At 47.4% G+C, this 23,948-nt stretch overlaps 1 protein-coding gene across 2 annotated transcripts in view; it reads right to left on the bottom strand.

The window, feature by feature from the left end:
* slc24a3 (solute carrier family 24 member 3) overlaps positions 1-23,948 on the bottom strand; it is a 214,649-nt gene that overhangs the window by 32,576 nt on the left and 158,125 nt on the right. For both annotated transcript variants that reach the window (XM_060926057.1, XM_060926059.1), the window contains exons 4-6: positions 13,310-13,384; positions 8,530-8,614; positions 8,306-8,409 (exon numbers count right to left, since the gene is read on the bottom strand). In XM_060926057.1, coding sequence (XP_060782040.1) covers positions 8,306-8,409; positions 8,530-8,614; positions 13,310-13,384 — 264 coding nt within the window. The remainder of the gene's footprint in view (positions 1-8,305; positions 8,410-8,529; positions 8,615-13,309; positions 13,385-23,948) is intronic.

The following is a 23,948-nucleotide window of genomic DNA, read 5'->3' on the forward strand; positions in this document are numbered from 1 at the left end:
GGTCTACCAAAGCCCAGTTGCCAGAGTGTTTGTATGAAGAAGGTGCATTGCGTGCATGAAAAATGTCTTATGCTTGCGTTGTTTTAGGTTGTTCGAATCGATCAAACCATAAAACTGAAAAGTTTCTTCAGGGTTCCCCGTGAACTAATAAAAAAGGGTGAACGAACACGGGATTTCACAAAAAGACGTCGAGAAAGGTGGCTTTTGAGCCTCTCACTGAAATCGAAGGGAGCCGAGTCAAAGCATGCTCGAGTTTGCAGTGATCACCTGGTGAAAGGTTTGTATTTTCCTCTCAGCTATGTCCTTAGTGTTTTCCAAGTACTTTTCTTGCTATGTGTCATTATTTTACGGTACTTTTTTTAGTCACAAAGCACTAAAGTCCCCAGCTGTTTCTTTGTTTACTCCTCACAAAGTCCATATGCATGAAGGTCGCGACAAAATTCTTACCCAGCCATACAGTTACAATGCGCCGTGATCACTTCTCCGTCTTGTTTAACTAAGATCCAGGTCTTTAAAGGGGTTTCTGACGATCTTTGTGAATGATTTACCTGAGAGACAAGAGCCAACACAAGTGAGAATCAAGTGAACTGTTGTTTGTTTACACTTCACCTTGCAGCGCTTCGTTGTAAAGATGCGAACGAAAAGCTTAAAAAAAACCAAAACAAAACCCATACTTACACGGGCAAAAACAATACAGGATTCATTCGGCAGCAACTTGATACTGAGGTCCTTTACCCAGCCACATACAAAAAAGTTGTAAGCCCATACTCTTCCACGCTTTCATCTGTTTTGCGGTGTAGAAGGATGTCTGCAACACCAGATAGTTCGAGATGTTGGGGAACTCGACTGAAGGGTAATTTTCGAGATCGTATGACAAATCCTTCTTTCCCAGGCTGTAGGGGTCAATTCCATTGCACATAGCAATCTTCTGAATATACAGTGCTCAGCGTAAATGAGTACACCCCCTTTGAAAAGTAACATTTTAAACAATATCTCAATGAACACAAACATTTTCCAAAATGTTGACAAGACAAAGTTTAATATAACATCTGTTTAACTTGTAACGTGAAAGTAAGGTTAAAAATATAACTTAGATTACACATTGTGCCAGCAGGGGCGTGGTCAAGCGTCGGTCTGTGAATGGAGGGCGGAGTCAGGGAAGGTAAGTGGCAGAATCACTGCACCTGACGGGAATTAATCTGTGTTTGTGTGTCTTCACCAGTGACCGCACCCTATAAGTGGAGAGGGAGAGCAGAGGAAGGGAGCTCTTCCCCAACCTGGACCCTTGTGTGCGTGTACGTGTGTTTGGGCGAGCAAAATGAGAAGCTGAAAAGCTAAAATAAAAGAGTTTTGTGAGAACTCAGTTCTGGCCTGCCGTGCTTCTGTGCTCCACCCACCTTAACTATTTCTACAGTGGTGCTGAAACCCGGGATGGAGTACAGAAGAGAACAACCTCATGGAGTCCTCCCCCTTCAAGGACCTGGTCCATGCCCTCGCCACAGCCCAACAGAGCCAGCACCAGGCGCTGGTCACCCGCCGGAAGGAGAAGGAACAACGGTTTGAAGCCCTGGTGCTGGCGCAGCAGGAAGATCGCCAGGCGTTCCGGCACCTGCTTGCGTCGGCGGGGTCCACCATCACCACCGCTGCGGACCCTCACCACCTCACCCTAACGAAGATGGGTCTGCATGACGACCCTGAAGCCTTCCTTGCTCTTTCTGAGCAGGCAGCAGAGGCATGGGGTTGGCTGGTGGAACAACGCGCAGCGCGCCTCCTCCCCCTGCTAATGGGCGAGGCGCAGCTGGCCGCGCTACAGCTCCCCACGGACAGCTGGCTGGTCTACGCCGACCTCCGCAGGGCCGTCCTCCAACGTGTGGGGCGCACCCTGGAGCAGCAACAGCAGCGCTTCTGCGCGCTGCGCCTGGAGGAGGTCGGCCGGCTGTTCGCGTTTGGCCAGCAACTCCGGGACGCCTGCCGGCAGTGGCTGAGGGCCAACAAGCTTGACACCAAGGGAATCATCAACCTGGTGGTGCTGGAACAATTCATCACCCAACTTCCGGAAGGAACAGCGGAGTGGGAACAGTGCCATTGCCCGGCGTCGCTGGATCAGGCCATAGAGCTGGTGGAGGACCATATGGCGGTTGTTCCAACGGCAGGGCAGCGTGTCTCCTCTTCTCCCCTCTCTTCCCTTCTGTTCCTTGTCCCCGCCCCATTCCCCCACCGCGGAAGCGGGGACCGGCTCCACCCCAGCCGGCCCGCTGTGCCCGCGGTGCCCTACAGTTTCCTACTTCCGTGTCTGTGTCTTCCCCCCTCAGGTGAGTGAGCTCCGGAACACCGGTGCAGAAGGAGAGCCTGGGCCGGTCTGCTGGCCCTGCGGGGAGCCAGGGCACCTCCAGCATCAGTGCTCGGCGATGGAAGTGGGCGCAGTGGTCCAGATCCCCAACGCGCCAGGGACCGCCCTCGATCAGGCCGGAGCGTATCGCATACCGGTGAGTATCCAAGGGGATACATATCAGGCTTTGGTGGACTCTGGCTGTAATCAGACCTCAATCCACCAAAGCCTGGTGCAAGACGAGGCATTGGGGAGAGCACAATTGGTGAAGGTGTTCTGTGTGCACGGCGATGTTCACAACTACCCTTTAGTGTCGGTCCACATTCTATTTTGAGGGGAGAAATTTCGAGTAAAGGCAGCGGTTAATCCTCGCCTTACCCATTCGATAATTTTGGGGACTGATTGGCCGGGATTTAGGGAATTAATGGCACATTTAGTGAAGAGTGGGGCCTACCATAATTTAATGGGGGGAGGTCCTGGTGTGGCATTGGCGGGAGCAGCTGTCACAGAGCCATCTATGTCATCACTGCGTCAGAGTGAGGAGCAGCAGGCTCCTCCTCCCTCTCTCAGGGAATCCCTCGTGGATTTCCCGTTGGAGCAGTCGTGAGATGAAACTCTGCGGCATGCGTTTGACCAAGTGAGAGTAATCGATGGTCAAACGCTCCAGCCAAATGCCACCCCGTCCTTCCCCTATTTCTCCATTATTAAGGATAGGTTATACCGAGTGACGCAGGACACTCAGACTAAGGAACCGATAACATAGCTTTTAATCCCAAAGAGCCGCTGGGAATTTATATTCCAGGCGGCTCACTTTAATCCCATGGCCGGACACTTGGGGCAGGATAAGACACTAGTCTGAATAATGGCCCGGTTCTATTGGCCAGGGATTCGTGGCGATGTCCGTAGGTGGTGTACGGCGTGCCGCGAATGCCAGTTAGTAAATCCCGCGGCCATTCCAAAAGCGCCTTTGCACCCTCTGCCATTAATCGAGACCCCATTCAAAAGAATTAGGATGGATCTCGTCGGGCCATTAGATCGGTCAACACGAGGATATTGCTTTATTTTAGTTCTGGTGGACTATGCAATGTGATATCCGGAAGCAGTGCCTCTTCGCAATATCTCAGCACGTAGTATTGCAGAAGCACTCTTCCGCGTCATCTCCCGAATCGGAATCCCCAAAGAGATTCTGACTGATCAAGGCACTACGTCATGTCACGTACACTGCGTGAACTGTATGGGTTACTGGGAATTAAGCCTATCCACACCAGCGTTTATCACCCACAATCGGATGGCTTAGTCGAACGGTTTAATCGCACCCTCAAAAACATAATTCAGAAGTTTGTAAGCGAGGATGCATGCAACTGGGATAAATGGCTTGAGCCCCTGTTATTTGCAGTGCGAGAGGTCCCGCAAGCCTCCACGGGGTTCTCCCCGTTCGAATTGTTATACGGGTGTAAGCCACGTGGCATTCTAAATGTGCTGCGTGAAAATTGGGAGGAGGGACCTTCAACAAGTAAAAATGAAATTCAATACGTCATCGACCTGTGCGCCAAACTCCACACACTCACGCACCTAACCCAGGAGAATTTGCGGCAGGCCCAAGAACGTCAAGTCTGTCTGTACGACAGGGGCACGCGCATGAGGGAATTCACACCGGGAGATAAAGTACTCGTGTTGTTGCCCACGTCGAGCTCCAAATTGTTCACCAGGTGGCAAGGACCCTTTGAGGTCACATGGCGAGTCGGGGACGTTGACTATGAGGTGAGGCGAACGGACAGGGGCGGGGTGTTACAGATTTACCACCTCAATCTGTTAAAACTTTGGAATGAGGAGGACCCTGTGGCGTTGGTGTCGGTGGTTCCAGAGAAGGCAGAGCTGGGTCTGGAGGTTCAAAAAGGAAAATTGACATCACCCAGCGCTCCGGTCCCCTGTGGAGACCACCTCTCCCTGACCCAACTCACAGAGGTTGCCCAGTTGCAGACAGAATTTTCTGACATGTTCTCGCCCCTGCCTGGCCGCACCCACCTCAGAGAACACCACATTGAGACGCCCCCAGGGGTAGTAGTGCGCAGCCGCCCTTGCAGATTGCCCGAACAGAAAAAAAAGGTGGTTTGGGAAGAACTCGAGGCCATGCTTGAAATGGGCATCGTCGAGGAGTCCCACAGTGACTGAAGCAGCCCGGTGGTCTTGGTTCCCAAGGCCGACGGGTCAGTCCGGTTCTGTGTGGACTATAGAAAAGTCAACATGGTGTCTAAATTTGACGCGTACCCAATGCCTCGTATTGACGAGTTGCTCGATCGACTAGGCACGGCTCATTTTTATTCGACACTGGATTTGACAAAGGGATATTGGCAGATCCCCTTGACTCCACTATCCCGAGAGAAAACGGCCTTTTCCACACCATTTGGCTTACACCAGTTCGTCACACTTCCTTTTGGACTGTTTGGGGCGCCCGCTACGTTCCAGCGGCTTACGAATAGGGTCCTCTGCCCACACGCCACCTACGCGGCCGCCTACTTGGATGATGTTATTATTTACAGTAATGAGTGGCCGCGGCGGCACGGTGGTGTAGTGGTTAGTGCTGTCGCCTCACAGCAAGAAGGTCCGGGTTCGAGCCCTGTGGCCGGCGAGGGCCTTTCTGTGCGGAGTTTGCATGTTCTCCCCGTGTTCGCGTGGGTTTCCTCTGGGTGCTCCTGTTTCCCCCACAGTCCAAAAAATATGCAGGTTAGGTTAACTGGTGACTCTAAATTGACCGTAGGTGTGAATGTGAGTGTGAATGGTTGTCTGTGTCTATGTGTCAGCCCTGTAATAACCTGGTGACTTGTCCAGGGTGTACCCCACCTTTCGCCTGTAGTCAGCTGGGATGGGCTCCAGCTTGCCTGCGACCCTGTAGAACAGGATAAAGCGGCTAGAGATAATGAGATGAGATGATTGGCCATGGCACTTAGAACACCTAAGGGCCGTCCTTGAGTCGCTGAGGCGAGCAGGTCTCACAGCCAACCCGAAGAAGTGTGTGATTGGACGGGTGTAAGTACGGTATCTGGGTTTCCACTTGGGCAATGGGCAGATGCATCCCCAAATTAATAAGACGGTAGCGATTGCGGCCTGCCCGAGGCCCAAGACCAAAAAGGGGGTGAGACAGTTCCTGGGGCTGGCTGGCTACTATCATAGGTTTATACCTAATTATTTGGACGTCACCAGCCCGCTGACTGATCTCACTATAAAGGGAGCACCAGATCTGGTCCAATGGATGGAGCAATGCCAGCAGGCTTTCTTGGAGGTAAAGGCTGCACTGTGTGGGGGGCCACTGTTACACTCCCCTGACTTTTCTCTCCCCTTTATTTTGCAGACAGACGCATCGGACAGAGGGCTGGGGGCTGTTCTGTCCCAGGAGGTGGATGGGGAGGAACGCCCAGGGCTGTACATCAGCTGGAAGCTGTCGGTGTGTGAGGGCAGGTACAGCACAATCGAAAAGGAATGCCTCGCCATCAAGCGGGCGGTCCTCGCCCTTCACTACTACCTGCTGGGGCGCCCTTTCACCCTCTGTTTGGACCACGCGCCCCTGCAGTGGCTCCACCGCATGAAGGATGCCAACGCGCAGATCACCTGTTGGTATCTGGCACTCCAGCCGTTTAAGTTCGAGGTGGTCCACAGGCCAGGGGCACAGAAGATCATGGCGGATTTCCTCTCCCGTTGGGGGGGGGGGAGTCAGCTGCAGGCCGGATGGCTCCCCAGCCTGAGTCAGGCGGTGGGGGTATGTGGCAGCAGGGGCGTGGTCAAGTGTCGGTCTGTGAATGGAGGGCGGAGTCAGGGAAGGTAAGTGGCAGAATCACTGCACCTGACGGGAATTAATCTGTGTTTGTGTGTCTTCCCCAGTGACCGCGTCCTATAAGTGGAGAGGGAGAGCAGAGAAAGGGTGCTCTTCCCCAACCTGGACCCTTGCCATGCTTCTGTGCTCCACCCACCTTAACTATTTCTACACACATTTTTTCAGTTTTACTCAAATTAGGGTGGTGCAAAAATGAGTACACCCCACGACAAAAACTACTACATCTAATACTTTGTATGGCCGCCATGATTTTTAATGACAGCACCAAGTCTTCTAGGCATGGAATGAACAAGTTGGCGACATTTTGCAACATCAGTCTTTTTCCATTCTTCAACAATGACCTCTTTTAGTGACTGGATGCTGGATGGAGAGTGATGCTCAACTTATCTCTTCAGAATTCCCCAAAGAAAATAATTTCTTTACACCACAAAGGTGAAGGCTACAAGAAGATCAGCAAAGCTTTACTTATCAGTCAGAATACTGTAGCAAAAGTGGTACAAAAATTTAAGAAAGATGGAACTGCAACCATCTCACACAGACGTCCAGGTCGTCCACGGAAGTTAACAACTCGACAGGAGCGTCTTCTGATAAGAAGGGTTGAAGAAAATCGGCATGCAAGTTCGCTGCAGTTATCTAAAGAAGTAGAAAGCCAAACTGGGGTGACTATTTCCCGTGACACAATACAGTGTACACTGCAGAGGAATGGCATGCATGGATGCCGTCCATGAAAGAAGCCTCTCCTAAAGCCCAGGTACAAAAAAGCCCGCCTAGAGTTTGCCAGGGCCCATGTTGACAAAGATGAAGACTACTGGGACTCTATACTCTGGAGTGATGAGACCAAGATAAATGTTTTTGGAACTGATGGCATCAAAACTGTATGGCATCGAAAAGGTGAGGAATACAAAGAAAAATGCATGGTACCTACAGTGAAACATGGTGGTGGCAGTGTCCTTATGTGGGGCTGCATGAGTGCTGCTGGTGTCGGGGAGCTGCATTTCACTGATGGCATCATGAATTCACAGATGTATTGCTCTCTACTGAAAGAGAAGATGCTACCATCACTCCGTGCCCTTGGTCGTCGTGCACTTTTCCAACATGACTAAACACACATCTAAGGCCACTGTTGGATTTCTGAAGAAGAACAGGGTGAAAGTGATTCAGTGGCCAAGTATGTCTCCTGATCTGAACCCAATCGAACACCTCTGGGGAATTCTGAAGAGACAAGTTGAGCATCACTCTCCATCCAGCATCCAGTCACTAAAAGAGGTCATTGTTGAAGAATGGAAAAAGATTGATGTTGCAAAATGTCACCAACTTGTTCATTCCATGCCTAGAAGACTTGGTGCTGTCATTAAAAATCATGGAGGCCATACAAAGTACTAGATGTAGTAGTTTTTGTTGTGGACACTCATTTTTGCACCACCCTAATTTGAGTAAAACTGAAAAAATGTGCAATCTAAGTAATATTATTAACCTTACTTTGACGTTATAAGTTAAACAGATGTTATATTAAACTTTGTCCTGTCAACATTTTGGAAATTGTTTGTGTTCACTGTGATATTGTTTAAAATGTTACTTTTCAAAGGGGGTGTACTCATTTACGCTGAGCACTGTATCTAAAGCGAGCAGTGGCTTCTAGATTACGAGCATACTCTGATAAGTTATTGCTAGTTGTTTGCAATATGGCGGCCGTTTAGACCACCAGCTATTTCACTTACGGTAAAACCGCTAAGAAAAGTCACGTGACCGAAACCCAGCAATATAGTGATTACGGACACGGGGTTTATGTTTGCTGTGCTGTTACCTTTTGAGGTGACTGATGACCTGTTTTGTTCATGGTTAAGTGCTCCACTTGGCAAATTAATTCTGTTCATTTTGCAATAGTGTATGATTCATTATTTACTACTTCATGATGAGTGTTTGAACAGCATCACTCCACAGTGTACTCTCACTTGGTCCAATCCTGTTATACTCTGCTCTACATCCATTTTCCATCCTGCATCATTCAGGTCAATTGTTGTGCACACAGTTTTGCTGCACATGTATCACTTTAATCGCTATATTCTCGGATTACAATGGATACCTGATTTAAGCATCTGCCAAATAATTAAACCTAAATATAAATATATACACAATGGCCCATTTACCTGCCCAGCGAAGATCCCACACACTCCTATGATGCACAGGATGTTGAAGACTGCAGAACCTACGATTGTTCCTACTCCTACATCTCCCTTGGTGATAAACACTCCTAGCCATATGGAGGAGAGTTTATAGCACAGTTAAAGTCACACACTGAATCCAGTTAGTCATGTTATCATTAAGAGCAGAAGCTTCAACAGTGTGATAGAAAGACAGCAGCAGATTTTACCTATGACAGAGGTGAAGAGTTCAGGTGCTGAGCTGCCAGCTGCCATGAACGTTGCTCCAGCCACATCCTCGCTGAGATGGAGGCGCTGAAACAAACACACACAAAAACAACACAATAAAATTAGTGGCATAGCAAATTACAGTTGTGCTTATAAGTTTACATACCCTGGCAGAATTTTTGCTTTCTTGGCCTTTTTTCAGAGAATATGAGTGATAACACAAAAACTTTTTTCCCCACTCATGGTTAGTGGTTGGGTGAAGCCATTTATTGATAAACAACTGTGTTTTCTATTTTTAAATCATAATGACAACAAAAAACATCCAAATGACCCTGATCAAAAGTTTACATACCCCAGTTCTTAATACTGTGTATTGCCCCCTCTAACATCAATGACAGCCTGAAGTCTTTTGTGGTAGTTGTGGATGGGGCTCTTTATTTTCTCAGATGGTAAAGCTGCCCATTCTTCTTGGCAAAAAGCCTCCAGTTCCTGTAAATTCTTGGGCTGTCTTGCATGAACTGCGCGTTTGAGATCTCCCCAGAGTGGCTCAATGATATTGAGGTCAGGAGACTGAGATGGCCACTCCAGAACCTTCACTTTGTTCTGCTATAGCCAATGACAGGTTGACTTGGCCTTGTGTTTTGGATCGTTGTCATGTTGGAACGTCCAAGTACGTCCCATGCGCAGCTTCTGGGCTGATGAGTGCAAATTTGCCTCCAGTATTGGCTGATAACGTGCTGCATTCATCTTTCCTTCAACTGTGACCAAGTTTCCTGTGCCTTTGTAGCTCACACATCCCCAAAACATCAGCGATCCACCTCCGTGCTTTACAGTAGGAATGGTGTTCCTTTCATCATAGGCCTTGTTGACACCTCTCCAAATGTAACGTTTATGGTTGTGGCCAAAAAGTTCAATTTTGGTCTCATCACTCCAAATTACCTTGTTCCAGAAGTTTTGAGGCTTGTCTCTGTGCTGTTTGGCATAAATTTTTGTTGGTCTACCTGACCGTGGTTTGGTTTTAACAGAGCCCCTGAGTTTCCATTTGTTAATCACAATTTGAACACTGCTGACTGGCATTATCAATTCCGTGGATATCTTTTTGTATCCCTTTCCTGTTTTATACAGTTTAAATACCTTTTCCCGTAGATCCGTTGACAATTTTTTGCTTTCCCCATGACTCAGAATCCAGAAACGTCAGTGGTTGATGAAAGATGCAGGAGTCTGTCCGGATCCCAGAAACTCACTCAGCTTTTATGCGCACACACTGATTACAAGCAAACAGATCACAGGTGAGGACGTTACCTTTAGTAGCCATTCAAACCCATTTGTGTCAACTTCTGTGCATGTTATCAGGCCAAAATCACCAGGGTATGTGAACTTTTGATCAGGGTCATTTGGGTAGTTTCTGTTGTCATTATGATTTAAAAAGAGAAAACACAGTCGTTTGACAATAAATGGTTTCACCCAACCACTAAGCATGAGTGGAAAATATGTTTTTATATTATCATTCATATTCTCTGAAAAATGGTCAAAGAATCATAGATTCTGCCAGGGTATGTAAACTTATGAGCACAACTGTACATACTGTAATAAGACACAATGTGGGTGTGAGTCAAATAGTCTTGGTATTTTCATTAGACCCATTACTATCTTTTTGGGAGGGTCTGGTGTTTAATTACTATTGATTATGTTAATTATATGATGGGACTAATTATATATAATCCTTCTGTTTCATTTTTACTGGCTGCAACCGAGTTCATTCTTGTTTGCTGCAGATAAAATAATTCAGCTATATTAAAGCTATCGCTCGCTTTGTGCAGTCAAGCAGACAGAGGATGTCTGTGTGCGCATGCACAGGTTTACCACCTTCTTCTTCTTTTGGGTTTTACGGCAGCTGGCATCCACAGTGTTGCATTACTGCCATCTACAAATTTACCTTGACCGTGCACTGACAGTTACATCATTCTGTCACGAAACAAACAGCTGATCACACCGAGGTGCTCGCTGACCACTGATATTTATTAGTTCGGTCCTGCGTTTCCTTTCCTTTGCAACATAAAGTCTTTTCTTCTCACTTTCCGTTACTGTAGTCAGTCTTTCACGTTTCATTTGCACACTCACGTCCTCCATTTTTCTCTCCTGTTTCAAATTTGTATCCCACAATGCCTTGTGCAAACGAGGAAAGCCCACCACATGATGCTTGACGTAGTATCTTGAATTGGGTCATGGTGAAGCAGGAAAAAATAGTGCAGAATTTAGGGCCACGTGGCCCTAATTTCATTAATTGTTCTGTTAATAAACCTAATAAAATTGGAAGCCTGTGATTCGAATTCAGTAGCTTTCAGTCCACTAAACAAAAATAATTGGGTGTCAGGGAAAATTCTTTTTATGACCTAAACTTGAAAAATCTGAAAGGCAGTCTACCTTTAAGTTAGTAGGCAAAGTAGCCTGTTGATATTAAAGCGGTTGTAGGAAATGGAACATTTAAGGCTTTGCTTGAAGACAGAAAAATTAAAAGATTAGCACTATTTTGGACAAATGTGGTTTGGAAAATTCCTCATATTTCATATCTGTACATTGTACTCCATCAATGACTGTATACTCAGGCTGGGTGATGTAGCTGAAAATTTAACAAGATAAAATGTTTAATTTCAGTTAATATCAATAATTATTGGTAATTTTAATGGCCTATTTTTAATAATTACCAGGAGAAAAAAGCTTGAATTTAACCACTCTATTTTGAATTTAAACACCTTAGTTTTCTCCACAATTTTCTCATTGTCTACAGTGTTTCCCACAAACAGACTTTACCTGGGTAGACTGCCAGGAATTTTAACAGCCGCTAACATATATCTGGCGACTAGGGCTGTAACGATATGCGTATCGAAATCGAAATCGCGATACGCAGAGCCACGATCCGTATCGCGATACAAGAAGGCAGAATCGCGGTACATCCTTTCAAACTTCTCCTCAGCCCAAAAACAGAGGCGCTTCCAAACTTCAATTTATGAATACTTTACTTTTTATTTAAATTACATTTTAAACTTACTTAAATTACTTTTATTTTTTTATATCTATTAGTAAGTCGTTTTTTCACCGACCTGCGACAATCTTCTGCGAGTCACGCAACGTCCACACTCGCCACTGGCAGAGCATTCATTTCTTTTAAGCGGTCGCCATTCTGGTTGCGACGCAGGGAGCGAATCTGTAAACAAGCAGCTCATTGGCTGGCTAGGTGTGCCACAAGCCAATCACAATCACTTGACCGGAAAGGCATGCAGTGTTGCCAGATTGGGCAGGTTTAGGTGCTTTTTGGCTGGTTTTGAACATATTTTGGGGTGGAAAACGTTAGCAATATCTGGCAACACTGAAGGCATGTCTGCTTGGGCGGAAGCCTTCTGCGGCAGTTACATTTTGACACGCGAGCAATGTTTCACCATAAAAATTCCGTAATTTCCATCTGTTTTCCACGATCACAGAAAATCATTGGCCTCATGAGAGTGAGACAGTGAGAGAGCCACCCCCCCAAAAAAAAAATCTTAACGGATTTACACGATTTGGAAAAATGACTTTTTCAGAACCGAAAAAACAGAGCTTCCGGCTCAACAGTATTATTTTGAGAAATAAAACAATGTTTGGATATACATTTGTTCATTTTTGCATACATATTACTCATTCTCTGCAGTGGTCTGAATTATTTGTTATTAAATAGTTAATGTAAGTAAGTAAATGTTAATAAGTCAAATTTACTACTTCAAAAAAAACATTGAAAAAAAATCGTGGGCGTATCGAATCGTGGGTCAAAAATCGCGATACGAATCGAATCGTGAGTTGGGTGTATCGTTACAGCCCTACTGGCGACTCATTTTAGCAAATACGTATGAAGAACTAGAATACTCTGTGAGCGACAGATAAATAGTAATGTACATAATGTACTATATCGCTAAAAGGAACTGTGTTGTGCTGGAATGGTTGGCCAAACAGCTGACCACATGAACGGAAAGCTTTCATGCTGTAGACATACGTTACCATGACAGTCAGTGCATTCAGCTTTGTAGCAGCACTTTTTGCTAACGTACTTAACTGATTATAAAATAGACAATAACACTCGGTGTACATTTGATCATTCTATTTTCATGTCTGTAACACAAGTTAATAGACCATTGTTGTTTTTTTGTGTTTATTTTCCTTCTTTGTAAATAAAAAAAAATGAAATAGCAAACAAAATAAAAAGAAGAGTCATTTTTACATTACATTACAGGCCTGTGGTTGTCACTAATAGATAGCGTACATGCTTAACTAAGCAGCGCAAGCAGAGCAGATTTCAATCCGTGCGAGTGCAGCAAATTCCAACGCGATACAAAATCGCATAGTAAAACATTTTTGTGCTGGCAGGTAATGCCGCTCCTTTCTGCCGGCTACCACTAGTATATTGCAGACCTGTGCTCATTTTCTCACTCCACGCTGTTTCTGTTGTATCACACGTCAATGATGCAACCCAACAACACACTTGTTAAACGAAAGTCTGTTTGCATGTCACTCGTAGCACTATCGTAGCATTATCAAGGGATATAATAGTGAAACTACCAAACATTCTATAGAACAATTGTCTTATTGCTATTGATGAAGTGGCTATCGACAATATACGTATAGGTATTATCATGCAGGCCTACCATATACCCGTTCTGACCACAAATAATGACAATGCCTTATGCTTGAATGAAAACAAAACTCTCACTAGTCATTAGGTTTTTGTTTTTCTTAATTGTAGAAATAGTTCACCTCACAAATCTTCTCCAGGGATGGTACAAAGTAGTCATCACACACCAGGGCCAGGGCATAGAACATGTACATGGCCTTTAGAAAAACAGAGAACACAGTTAATTCATTCAATTTTGTTGTGAAATTCTGCTTATACTCTCACCATATGTGCTCATCAAATACTGTAAATAAACACTGAGGCACTGTGCATCATGTGTGTTAGGCTACTTATATTCTTCATTTTTTCCATAAAATGTATATTTATAAATGCAATGCTGAGAACTGATTCGACTGAAAATTCCACATCAATATCAATTAGAATTTAGATCAAAACAAATGGTGGACTGAAAACATGCAGAATCTGCTCCATGGGCTTTATTTACAACCTGCTGAGAGGTCTGTTGTCCAACATGGAAAAGCAGCTTGATACACAGATGCACTCCAACAGACTGTTGCTCCTGATCAGACACTCCACAATTCGTGGAGATCTTGCATAAGGAATTAGACTGGCTTTAGTATCTTTCTGGTGTAGAAGGGACCCGTTTTTTTTTTTTCTTCCAAACCTCAGTTTATTATTTAAATGTAAAGTACTCATATCACTGCAGTGCATAAGCTTTAATAATGGTTTCATATGTTGAGAGCATACAGCCAAGAGCTTCATTTTCATATACCGGTACGGTATACAAGGTTTCATACTCTTGCTGAGAACGCTCTGGCCATTTCTGAGAGCGTGTGGTTATTTCAGTGCTGTACCCACAGCAGGCACATGTGTGTATGTGGGATTAGTTCAACATACGCTTGTCCTAAAATACAATGGCATCAGCAGAGTGTGAAGCTCTATGTGAGGTTGTACAGCATTTCTTTATCTACATAGTAATGTAAATACACATTCCTATGCCAGTGGTTCTTCTATATGTTTGTGATTGGGAGGTAATGAACATTACAAGGTGTGCAAGGAAACGTTTAAAAAATATATAGTGCATGGGGTCTTTTGAATTGGGTTTGAGAACCAGTACAGTGCTCCTTCACACACACACACACACACACACACACACACACACACACACACACACACCTTCCTGTTATCACCACTAACTCTAACCATGCTGGGCAGGTGACCTAAATGTTAGGCATTGCGTTTCACAAATGTTCTTCTTCTACACTCCCTCACCCAAACATTTACACAGGTAATGACACATGGCATTTGGCAAGACATTTTCCAATTTTATACAGCCCTTTGGACCTGTGGTTTTACATAACACGTGTTAAAATACTGTATTGTATGTATTCTGAACAAATCTAAGCAGTACTGACCAAACCCAAGACTTCATCAGTTCGTGTGTGTAATCTCACACACACACACACACACACACACACACACACACACACACACACAGTATTGTTATGTAATTCCCCTCACTCTTATCCTGATAAAACAGAGCTCGGGGAGTGAATACCCTGAAGATAAAGTATGGAAAAGTAGCTGAAGGGAGTCTGAGAGGAACTCCTCACGAACCTCTCTCTGCTTGCAGAAGCAGTTAATTAAACAGCACAACACAACAGCAGTGTCACCTGAGCCCACAGAGGACATCAGGTGGAACATGCAGTACGTTTAATGTCCCCATCTTTCAATTAAGCACACTCATACATCAGGTCACACACAAGACTTTAGACTGGCAGGACTTCAGCTTATGTAGAGGTGTGGGTAGCAGAAGATGATGTGCATTCCTGTAGCACATTTATACACAATTTTATTTTATAGTCTTTCCTGTATATTTAAAAATAATGTTTTAAGTTAAAAATAATGAAGAAAATCAGAAAGAAATGTAAATCTGTAAAAATTTGAACATTTTACAATTCATAATTTTTTTTAGTGAGTATCAATATTTTGTCATATAGCCCAGATAATTCATAAAATCTGTAATTCACAATGATAAAGAATCTTGTTTGTATCTTCATGTCAGGATTTTGTTTATATTTTCCTCTGAGCTTCTCAGCTTTGCCCCTTTCTTTTACCCCCATGTTCTCACTGGCAAACAACACAGCAACCACTCATTTTCTATGACAGGTGGATATGACACAAAAGTTGAATTTCATGCAAATGAGATATGAACTGGAAAATCGACAAATCCAAATGCCTGGCTCCAGTCAATTTGTCACACCAAGTCTAAACACACACCAGTCTAAGCTCACTGGGTTCAGTTCCTTTTCAACTGCATTGAAAGGGAATTAAAATGTCACTAAAAATGGAAATAAGCCCATGGTTTCATATTTTCTAGGGTTTTACTAAAGTATGAACATAATACTTTTCACTGTACACATTTTAGTGAATCATATAAGAACTTAGGGGTTGGGGTTAATTTGGAGTGAATCAGATTTGTCATCATCATTTTCAGTGAAATCCCCCTTGACAGTAGCAGAGAGCTCTTAAAATAAACTCTTCCAAATTCTTTAGTAACCACCTTAACCTGATCAGGGTGATGGTGAATCTGGAGCCTGTCACAGAAACTTTCAGTATGGGAAACTACTCCATTGCAGGGAACCTTGCACACATGCATTCGACTCATTTACACCTCGAAGCAATTGAGCATAACCAGTCAACCTACTGGCATGGTTATGGACATGAGAAGAAAACCACACAGGCATCAGAAGAACGTACACATTACATTACATTACTACATTACAAACACACATGCTAAAATTACAAACGCAATAATTGTATTTATTTTTTTCGCGGTCCGGTTTCCATCAAATCTTGCGCTCTGATTGGCTGGCGAGCGGGTCCATATCCTACAATACAGACCCCAGTTATGGAACCCAGTTACGGACCTCTGGTGACTCACTCGTTCACAACAACAACAAACATAGTAGAATTTTTTGTCAACATTTATCTTTTTTTTTTATAAGATTTATTTATAAGATTATCAAAAATCTTGTAAATTTTTGCCAGCTTTTCTCAGGAGAATAGCACTAATTTTACAGCATGGATAGTGATAACGACAGTCTTCACAGCGAAAGCGAGTTTTACTAACCTGAGGAAGAAGAAATAAAAGAAAACATTTCAGGAGAAAGCTAAAAACTGTTGCTAACGCTGAGCAAAAACATGGCTGAATCCTGAATGACTCAATTTTGTATAAATAGGGGACTACATAGGCGGCAAAATGTAGTTTTTTTCTTGACATGGAAGTGCACTTGTATACCGAGGAGGAAGCAATTTGCATTGCAGCCGTGAATGAGGATTCAAAATGGCAGCGCGGCTCGCCTCGGCTCGGTTTTCCCTTTCGGGCGCTCTCGTTTTCTGTTAGAATTTGGTAAAGAAAAAAATAAATATATTATTTACCAGCTTAAGGTCGGTCCGTATGGTGAAATACCATGACCTCGGTCTTGAATACTGACCTTGGCCCAGAGGGCCTCGCTCAGTACTTTCAAGACCTCGGTCACGGTATTTCACGATACGGACCTCCCAGCTGGTAAATAACATATATATCAATTCAAACATGATGTAATCTGCTCCTCTGCATAATTAACAGCAGCCACACAGTCTCACTGACTAAGCCACACCGTTCTTGTCTCTAAAGGCCAGTTGCTATCCTACACCAGCAGCCTGGCTGGGTTTTAGAGCCATTTGTTAACATTTCTGAACTGCCAACAGTGTGACTGAGTGAATGTCAACAAAAAAAACTGCCAGATGGAAACAGCGAGAACAATGATGTTGGAGATGTAAACCATGTAAAAGCTGTACAGAACAGCCTACAATAAATCACACTAAGCACTTTCTGTTCTGGACAACAATTTGCCTGCTCTGCAGATATGTATTGTTTAACTGTTAAAGTGAGTAAAATTACAAAACCAAAAAACAAACAACACAAGCAGCAGACAGTGAGGCAGACGTGAAATGATTTCATTTTCTGTAAATTGAAGTGAGTTATGTGTCACGAGGCCAGGGTCTGGCAAAATACACACACACACACACACACACACACACACACACACACACACTGCAAAAGTCAATCTTTTGAGAGGCCCCACATGCTGTGCTGTAAATAATATTTCTTGTTAAACATGTAAGGACATAACTGATCTAAAACCATAAAAATGAAGAAAGCCACAATCAATGGCGACATCTCGAATAAAACAATTCAGAGAGCAATAGGAAGGTGATGAAGATAGTTTTTTCTCTGCAAACAAGTATTTAAGCGGAACCATACAAGCAAGGCTACAGTATGATCTCCCTGAGCTAAATCTTTCCAACCCAATAAATTAATACAATTTCTTCGTAGTGGAGCCTTCAAATAAACCACTTACTCTCACTCTTTCAGGTTCAAGAGTAATGTCTGGAAATATCAGAACACTAGCAGTAATTCCACATTTTTTTCTCCCTGAATTGTTCCACTAAAGCTCCATTTCCACTGAATGTTGCTACTGCTTTAAAGTCGCTTTCCTATAAACTTTGCTTTTTGGTGGAAACAACACTGACCTAGTTGTTTCCATAAGCTTTACAGCATGTTCAATTCTTTCATTGTGGTTTTCAGGTCAGAAAATCAAAGGTATCTGTGTTATTTTCAATCTCTTTTAAAAGTAAATGTCATGGTGTCTGAGTTTTTGCCAAGAAAAAAAAGCCCTGCACTTCTCTTGGAGATGAAAGTAAATGAAACTGGGACAAATGTCTATCCTTCAAGAAAACAAATGAAATACAATGGCATGGAAGGAGTGCAGTATGAGGCTTAATTTAGGTAAATAACATACTGTGTAAATAACATATACCATATAGCAGTGTTTCTTAACCACATTAGTGGGCCGTGAAGCGCTATCTAGTGGGCCGCAATTTTTTTTTTCCAAGTTGAAGCTAATTTTTACTCGTAGTAGGGTACAATTGCTGGGTTGCATCCAACGTCACATCCGCCTCATTAAGCTACGGTCACACTACAGCTCGCGATGCTTTGCGATGGGTTATTGATGAAAATGAGACGTTATGGCGGCGATGCATGGTGATATACACGTGAGCTAAAACTTGTAGTCACCCAGCAGATGAACACTTAACTGTCATGCCTCTGCGCGCTTGAGTCTGGCACAACTCGAGAGGCTGCGCACGCTCACAGAGTGCACCGTGTGCACTCTTGGGACCCGGTCGTTACGGGAAACACCTGACGCTGATTTGAGCACAATCGGCATGCACAGATATGGACGCACTTTTCAGAGGCTTTGCAAAGTATCATCATTATCACGGTCACATTTGTTTCTAGCCATGTTTATAACACTGTTTAAATACTCTGTTTTATGATTCTGCTTTTGTTTTTGTAAATATCACGCCTGCTAATAAACACTCTTCCTGCACTTAGATCCGTCTACCGCCATCTATCTTGTAGTGTCCTGATCCCCAGATCTTTAACCCAGCCACATATAAAATGTACTCCTCCATGCTCTTCCAGGTTTTCATTGGTTTGTCCGTGTCGATCGATGTCTGCAGCACCATGTAGTTTGAGATGTCGGGGAACTCAATGGATGAGTAATTTTCCAACTTGTAGGAAAAAATCCTTCTTTGTTAACATGTAAGGATCTAATCCCACTGAGTGGTTTCTAGACCCACTTCTTTGAAGTGAACTTCTTGGTTTTAATAAATTGCTTGTTTGCTGTACACAAACAAACAATAAGTTCTTATGTTAATGGACCAGACTCCACTTTTGGATCATTAATCCCTTTTGACTGAGAATGTCCTGCATGCATGGTTTTACTGTATGTTGGCTTCTGGCACATCCATACAGTTCTATTTCGTTTCTCCTGACCACCAGAGGCGGTGCTTTCAGCACATGGATATCCATCACACGAACGTGCAGGTCGAGTAATAGTAACAACAAAGTCACGTGTGACCTGGGTGACGTCACCCCGTGACCCCGGCATAAAGGACCGGTAAACCCAGGAAGTGACCTCTCTTGCATCTTCTCGCGTTTGCAGGTTGCGAGTTGGAATTTGGACAAAACGCGTGTTAGTTTCGTTACCCGTAGGGTTGGGGCTGTGCTTACGCATCCTCCAAGAAACTGCGTTGAGTCCACCAATTCTTTTCTCTTGTCGCTATATTCGTTGATTTGTTACTCCGTTAAGCTGAGCGCTCTCGCTCGGTGGAGTTAGCTGATTAGCTCTCCGAGGCGGTGTTCTCGCCGCTGGAGGCCGGCTTGTTTTCGTTCAGGTAAGCGGTTTTCATTCATTTAAATTAAAGCGGTGTTTCTCGCCGCTGTTATCAGTTCTGTGGCGCACGGCGCCTATCCTTGTTAATATTATCAACCGCTTTGTTTTGTGTAGCCTTGCCTCCGGCCTGCTCACGGGCCGGCTGTCTTGTGTGTTGTATTCGTATTGTTGTTACTCCGTTAAGCTGAGTGCTCTCGCTCGGTGGAGTTAGCTGACTAGCCCTCCGAGGCGGTGTTCTCGCCGCTGGAGGCCGGCTTGCTTTTGTTCAGGTAAGTGGTTTTCATTCATTTAAATTAAAGCGGTGTTTCTCGCCGCTGTTTATCAGTTCTGTGGCGCACGGCGCCTATCCTTGTTAATATTATCGACCGCCTTATTTTGTGTAGCCTTGTCTCCGGCCTGCTCACAGGCCGGCTGTCTTGTGTGTTGTATTCGTATTGTTTGTTACTCCGTTAAGCTGAGCGCTCTCGCTCGGTGGAGTTAGCTGACTAGCCCTCCGAGGCGGTGTTCTCGCCGCTGGAGGCCGGCTTGTTGTCGCTCAGGTAAGCGGTTTTCATTCATTTAAATTAAAGCGGTGTTTCTCGCCGCTGTTTATCAGTTCTGTGGCGCACGGCGCCTATCCTTGTTAATATTCCCGACCACGGGTGTGTTCGCCCGGTCGTTTTTCATTGCTGCCTGATTGTTTATTTTGGGATACTTACTTGGGGTGTTCTCACCCTATTTTTTAAGTTCCCTTCTGCCAGCCAGGTGTCATGGACCTATTCTCTCGCTGCGCCAACTGCCGGGCCCCCCTCGAGCCGGAGGACGGCCACCGCGAGTGCCCCTCGTGCCTGGGTATTGATCACCTGCGGCAGGGGCTGACGGACATGGCCTGCGCAGACTGCATGTGCCTGAGTGTGGCTGCGCGGACCGCCAGGCTGGCTCGGTTGGATCCTCCGTCTGACATCCCCCGGGCCTCGGGGGGACAGGACATGGTGCCGGCTGCAGCAGCGGGGCCCAGCAAGCGCCGTGGGGCTCCCCCACGCGTCTCCGCTTCTAAGGCGAAAAAGAAGCGCTCGGGTGATTTGGCTCGGAAGGTGGAGGTGATGTCCACCGAGCTGGAGGAGATGAAGGCCCTGCTGGTGAATCTCCAGCCTCCACCACAGGGCAGCAGTGTTCCCGCAGCCACCCCTTCTGCCTGGCAGCCCGACCGTTCACCATCACCACCGCTTCTGTCACCGGCCGTTGATGCACGCGGCCTGGATGAACTGTCGATCCGGGCGTCGGAGAGCTTTGACTGCGGTGGGTCTGACGGTCACGACTCCACCTCTCCAGCCGGTTCCCAGGCCACCAGCCATGGCACCGCGGCAGCGTCGGAAGGCGGACGCTCATCCATCCAGCCAACGCTGAGGGCTGCATTGGCCCGTCTGGGGTTGGACACGCCCCCGGTGGCCCAGCATCAGAGTGCTTTCTTCAGAGGTTCCACACAGCCTTCCTCGTTGTCTGTTCCGCCCTCGGCCCCATACATCGAGGAGTTACAGAGGTGTTGGGCGGACCCTAGACGCCTTTCCCACCTCCCTAGTGACTGCAGGGCCCTGGCAGCAATGCAGGACGCCCCTACCTACGGCCTCCAGCAGATGCCCAACATTGAGCCCTCCGTGGCTGCCCTCGTCCTTTCGCCCAACGAGGCTCTGCGGCCTGACGCCCGATGCCCCCGCACCCAATGCCGTGCGACCGACGACCTCATCGTGCGGGGATACGACACGGCGGCACGAATGGGTCGTATTGACAATTCCATGTCCCATCTGCTGCTGGCCCTCGCCCAGATGCTGGAGGGGACGAGCACGGCATCACGGGAGCTGTGCGACGCGGCTCTCCAGGCCTTTGCCTACTCGTCGCAGGAACTGGGCCGGCTGATGTCGTATCTCACCCTCGCCCGCCGGCAGATATGGCTGGCACAGTCCCCTCTGGCCGAGCCCGACCGGCGTGTGCTGCGCTCTCTCCCTGTTGTCCCCGGGGAGCTGTTTGGCGAGGCCGCTCAGCAAGCCCTGGACCGGAGTGCCCAGGTCGTCCAGGCGCGACAGCAGTTCGCTGGCCTCCGCCAGGTCCACTGCCATGGCAATACTGCCCAGTCCTCCAGGGGGCCCACACCGACTCTGTCTCGGCCACGCACCCGCCAGGAGACCAGACGGGTTGATGACTTTCGTCGCCCCACCACCTCCCGGACCCGCGGTGCCGCCCCCTACACCCAGTCCGCTCCTCATCACCCCCATGGTGACCGACGGGGGCGCTCTGGACGGCGCGGACATCAGCGCACCAGCGGTCGGCCGCTTTTCCAGCGAACAGCTCCAAAGCTGGAAAGCGTTGACCCCAGACCCCTGGGTGCTGGTGACCCTCACCGAGGGTTACCGCATCCAGTTCTGCCGCCGACCGCCGCGTTTTCATGGGGTCAAACACACCACCGTGAGCCATCCGGGGAAGTCCCTCGTCCTCCGGCAGGAAATCGCCACCCTCCTGGAGAAAGGAGCAATCTCTCCCGTCGACAGGCAGAGACAGCAAGGTGGGTTCTACTCCAGGTATTTTCTGGTTCCGAAGAAGGATGGCGGTATCCGCCCGATCCTCGACCTGAGGTCCCTCAACTCCCACTTGAAGACCATGAGATTCCGCATGCTGCGTACAGTGGATGTCTTACACCACATCCAGGCGGGCGACTGGTTTGCCACCATCGACCTGAAAGACGCCTACTTCCATGTTCCCATTGCGCCACACCACAGGCAGTTCCTGCGGTTTGCCTTCGAGGGCCAGGCTTTCGAGTTCAATGTTCTGCCCTTTGGGATATCGCTGGCACCCCGTGTGTTCACCAGGTGTGTGGCAGCGGCATTGGCACCACTTCAGGCAAGGGGTTTGCATGTCCTGCCTTACCTGGACGACTGGCTCGTCTGTTCACGGTCAGCAGCTCAGGCCCGCACTGACATCGCGACTGTGCTCTCACATGTCGCAGAGCTGGAGCTCAGGGTGAATTACAAGAAGAGCTCGCTGGTGCCCAGCCAGGAGACGACTTTCTTGGGCATGCACCTGGATTCGAGGTCGTTGATGGCAACCCCTCCCAGACCAGGATCCACAACATCCGCCTGCTGCTTGGCCGCTTCGGACGGGGCAGGTCACTCGCCCTGAAGACCTTTCAGCGCCTGCTGGGCATGCTTACGGCAGCCTCCTCTCTGGTCCCGCTGGGACTCCTGGACTTGCGCCCGCTTCAGAGGTGGCTCAACGGTCTCCACCTCCACCCGGTGCTGCACAGGCACAGGCTCGTGAAGGTGACGGATACTTTTTTCAGGCTCCTCCGTCCATGGAGGAGGAGGGCTTACCTTCTGCGGGGTGTTCCGCTGGCGGCTATCCCCTCCCGGAGGGAGGTCATCACCACGGATGCTTCCCTGGGAGGCTGGGGTGCAGTCTGGCAATGCCGGACCGTCAGAGGCTACTGGAGTCCAGGACAGCGACAGCAGCACATCAACGTGCTGGAGCTACGGGCTGTGTTCCTCGGCCTACAGCACTTCCTCCCAGGCCTGGCCGGCAGACATGTTCTGGTGCGGACGGACAACGCTACGGTAGTGTACTACATCAACCACCAGGGAGGCACCAAGTCCCTCCAGTGCTTGGAAGTGGCCGGCCAACTTCTGCGGTGGGCCCATCGACATCTCTTGAGCCTACGTGCCATGTACTTGCCAGGCACTGCCAAGAGGGCAGCGGATCTGCTGTCCCGCCAGGACCCCGATCCCGGGGAATGGAGACTCAACCCAGCGGTGGTTCTCGCCATCTGGGAACATTTTGGCAGGGCAGAGGTGGACCTCTTTGCCTGCCAGGAGTCGACACACTGCCCTCTGTGGTTCAGCCTCCACGGCCCCAGTCCCCTGGGCCAGGATGCGCTGGCGCATGCTTGGCCGAGGCAACTGCTGTATGCCTTCCCCCCTCTGCCGCTGATTGTGCCAACCCTACACAGGGTTGCGATGGACCACCATGGGCTGCTGCTTGTCGCCCCTCGGTGGCCGGGCCGAGTGTGGTTTCCCAAGTTGCTGCAACTTCTGAACGGCGACCCCTGGTGCCTGCCAGTGAGGACGGACCTGCTATCACAGCTGGGAGGGCAGATCTGGCACCCGGATCCAGCCCATCTGCAGCTCTGGGTGTGGCCGCTGAAGGGCCGGACCCCCTGCTAGGTCTTTGTGAGCCGGCAGTGGTCAACACCATTGCAAGCTCTCGGGCACCCTCCACCAATGCCCTCTACGCCAACAGATGGAGGCTTTTCTCCAACTGGTGCTTAACTCGGGGGGAGGAGCCTACATGCTGCCCCCTGCCGACCATTCTACTGTTCCTCCAGTCTCTGTTTGATAAGGGTCTTACTCCTGCCACCATCAAGGTCTATGCAGCTGCCATCTCTGCTCAGCATGCCAGAGTTGGGGGAAGGACCGTGGGGTCCCACCCCTTGGTGGCACGTTTCTTGAAGGGT

This window comes from Neoarius graeffei, chromosome 7, assembly GCF_027579695.1.
Source record: "Neoarius graeffei isolate fNeoGra1 chromosome 7, fNeoGra1.pri, whole genome shotgun sequence".
NCBI lineage: Eukaryota > Metazoa > Chordata > Actinopteri > Siluriformes > Ariidae > Neoarius > Neoarius graeffei.